This window comes from Dipodomys ordii, unplaced genomic scaffold (assembly GCF_000151885.1).
Source record: "Dipodomys ordii isolate 6190 unplaced genomic scaffold, Dord_2.0 Scaffold130, whole genome shotgun sequence".
NCBI classification, from domain to species: Eukaryota; Metazoa; Chordata; class Mammalia; order Rodentia; family Heteromyidae; genus Dipodomys; species Dipodomys ordii.
Window position 1 is genome coordinate 4570706 of NW_012267346.1, and position 3141 is coordinate 4573846.

Here is a 3141-nt window from a genome sequence, read left to right on the forward strand (position 1 = left end):
CCGGCCCCGGCCCAGCTCGCCCGGGTCCCCGCGCACCCTCCCCGCGGCAGCCGGTCCCCAGCACGGCAGGCACACCGGCTCCGCTCCCGCAGCGATAACTCGAGCTCTGCCTTCCGCCGGCCGCTGCCAGCTAGAGGCTGGCGGGCCGAGCGTCCCAACTCGACCGGATCCTCCGGCCACCAGCTGGGGGCGGGGAGGGGGGAGAGAATAGGGGTGCGAGGGACACCCCAAGCTGCTCTTTAACTTAGGTCCGGGATGGGAGGGGGACGGTTCTTGTCCAAGTTCTACCCCAGCTGCTTTGTGGCTGCCTCAGGGACGGACGTGCCCCGGGAAGACGTCCACGCTCCCAGGCAAGGCTGTCTCCGTGCAGTTGCTACAGCCCGAGTTTAAACTCGTCCTTTGCATCCCATCCAGCCCTCTGCAATGCGGATGTATTTTAAATTCTTAAATTCTTCGCGGAACAGCTTTGTAAGTTGAGCTTGATTATTTAGCCTCGCATTTCTTTCATAGTTGAAGTTTACGGGTCTAGATTATGATCAGCCCTCCAGAAGAGGCGTTCAGCTTTTCTATTAAATATAGATCATTTTTTTTCTTTATATACCACTGCCCCGAAGGCCATCTCCCATTACACACTTCATATCCATTAGAAAGAGAAAAATTAACACCAATTTGTGGACTCGACTTAAATAAAACTTTCCTGTAACGCTGCATTATTCCTTCCTGTGGCCTTCTTCTGAAAAATTGAGTTCATTGCTTTCAAGCACGCAGCTAATCACGGACCACTCGGGTGCCTATTTGGTTAATCCCTCAGTCCCCTTCTTTACTCCCTCCCCCCAACTTAAAAAAAAACACTACACACACGCAAAACAAAAACACTCCCCATGCCAATCAAAATGTAGCTGTAGTATGCATAAAACAAATTGAACTGTTCTAAGCCATTTAAATCTCTGTATGATCTCCCAATTTCAGAAGCCCTAATAGAACATTATTTGTAGTCACATTTCACATTCAGTTACTTAACTACAGCCAAATATGTGTGCTTTTCACCTAAAGCTAGAAACCAAAATTAAAAAAAAAAAAATCTGCCTCATTATTTAAAAGTCAATCCCAACAAATACATTCGCTGTAACATGACTCCCAACTGGGTTAGGCTGAAAACCAGATAAGCCAAGCAAGACAACCACATACATTAAATTTGATGTGCCAATGTAAAGATCGCCATAATCGGACGCTGGATTGCAACTTAAAAGGCTTCCACACACATGCCATACCTAATCTTCCAAACAACATTAACCGATAATAATAATAACAGGCTCATTTGTATGCAACGTGCAATATGTGACCAAATCCGCCCGAGAATGCAGTTTTTAGTTACATTACCGCAGCCCCCCCCTCCACCCCACCCCAAGCTCCACCAAAATCCCTTGCCTTTCATCTGAAACTAGATTATGGTTGTGTCATTCGAGGTCAATTTATTCACTAATATGTCTACACCAATCGGGGTTGGGGTTTTTTTTTCGACCAAACTAGGCAGACACGACTTTGCCTGAAAAGCCCTCTTTCCGAAAAGAAAGCAGCAGCCTTATCGGACGCTCTGTTTAAAACCCCGAGGCTGCAGAATTATGTATAAACTTGACATTCACAGCCATTGCTTAAAACTGCAAGTCAAAGGATGTGTTGTGAGGGGCACTTACGTATTTCTTCTGAATGATATTCCTCTTGGGTCTTTCCTTGCTCATTCTGAGATCCAAACGCTGATTGTAGGAGGGGACAATTGCTTCATGAATTTAAAGCCGTCAGAAATTTACAAAAAAATATCCTGGTGGTTTTTATTGTTGTTGGTGGTGGTGGTGGTTGATCTTGTAATCCGACTTTTCTTCCTCGTTCCCCCAAAAGCCAGATTCGCCTTGAAATAAATCCGAAATCGGCCAGGGGAAAAGAAAAAAAAAAAGAAAGAGAGAGAGAGAGAGCCGAAGACGAACGAAGCAAACAACAACAACAAAAATCACTTTAGTAAAACATTCATCATGGAAAATTTCCCCCGAAACACACACCACACAAAAAAGAAAAAGAAAAAAAAAACCGACGCCCTGCACTTCCCCCCCTCTTTCCTCCAAAAACTACATCAGCGGAACGTGAAGGTCCTCAGTGTCGGATCCGTAGTTACATCTTGGAGCAGAAAAGGGAAAGATAAATACAAAATGTGGGAAGTCACGTTCGTGCTGCAGCGGCGGTGCGAGCACCAGAGTCAACTCCAGCGGCGGCGGCGGCGGCGGCGGCGGCGGCAGCACCACAGCGAGGGCTCGCCGAGTCTCTTTTTTCCGAGCCCCCTAACCAATGAGAGGGAGGCTATCCAGCCCAACTTTAAATGGACTCTGCTTTTATACAAGTTAGGGCTCCTCGGGTAATTCCTCGCCGCACGCCAGCCGAAAACTCCCACAGCTAAGCCACCGCGCGCCTGCCTAATCCGCACCCAACGCCCCGAGCCCAGTTCCAGAGAACCCCCTCCACAGCCCGGTCGACTCAACTCCCGAGAGACTTGGCGAACCCTCCCCCCCCCTCCCCACACGCCCCTCCTAGGCAGGCGCTCAGGAGTAGCTCCCACGCCGAGCCCAGGCGTGAAATTGAGAGAGGCTCCCTAGCTCAATGCATGGCACGCTCGGTCGCTCCACCTCAACCCCTTTCCTCAGCTTGCCGCTCACCCCACAGCAGTCACATGCGAGCCCCAGCCCACAGTCTTTACATCTTACCTGCAGCGGGACAGTTCGGAACCAGTGCCCCCAGGACGCCTGGCTCCGGGGAGAGCCGCCTATTCCCGGGGCACCTCAGAATGGTCCCCTTGATCTTCTGGAAGTTGTAGTCCCCCGACTACAAAATGGCTATGGCCACGGGATGTCGGAACTACAACTCCCAGCATGCCCCGCGCGGCTTGTCACTCAACTCTCCTCCCTCCTCTTCTCTGCTCCCCCCCCTCCTCCTTCCCACTGCCGGCTCTGCCAACAAACGCTTGGACGTGTCCCGCGTGCGACACCGCTCGAGGCTGGCTCGGGATTGGCCCGTGGAGCGTGTGGTCCGCGAGCGAGGAACTCCCCACGCCAGCCCGGCCCCCTCCCCCGGCGGCGTTGGCGGCGGCCACTCCGA

General features: G+C 51.3%; 1 protein-coding gene across 1 annotated transcript in view; it reads right to left on the bottom strand.

Moving 5' to 3' along the window:
• Jarid2 (jumonji, AT rich interactive domain 2) overlaps nucleotides 1-2252 on the bottom strand; it is a 241640-nt gene extending 239388 nt beyond the window's left edge. The window contains exon 1 of the mRNA XM_013030449.1: nucleotides 1695-2252. Within this exon, the coding sequence (XP_012885903.1) occupies nucleotides 1695-1739 (45 nt within the window). The 5' untranslated portion in view covers nucleotides 1740-2252. The remainder of the gene's footprint in view (nucleotides 1-1694) is intronic.
• Between the last annotated feature and the right edge of the window lie 889 nt (nucleotides 2253-3141).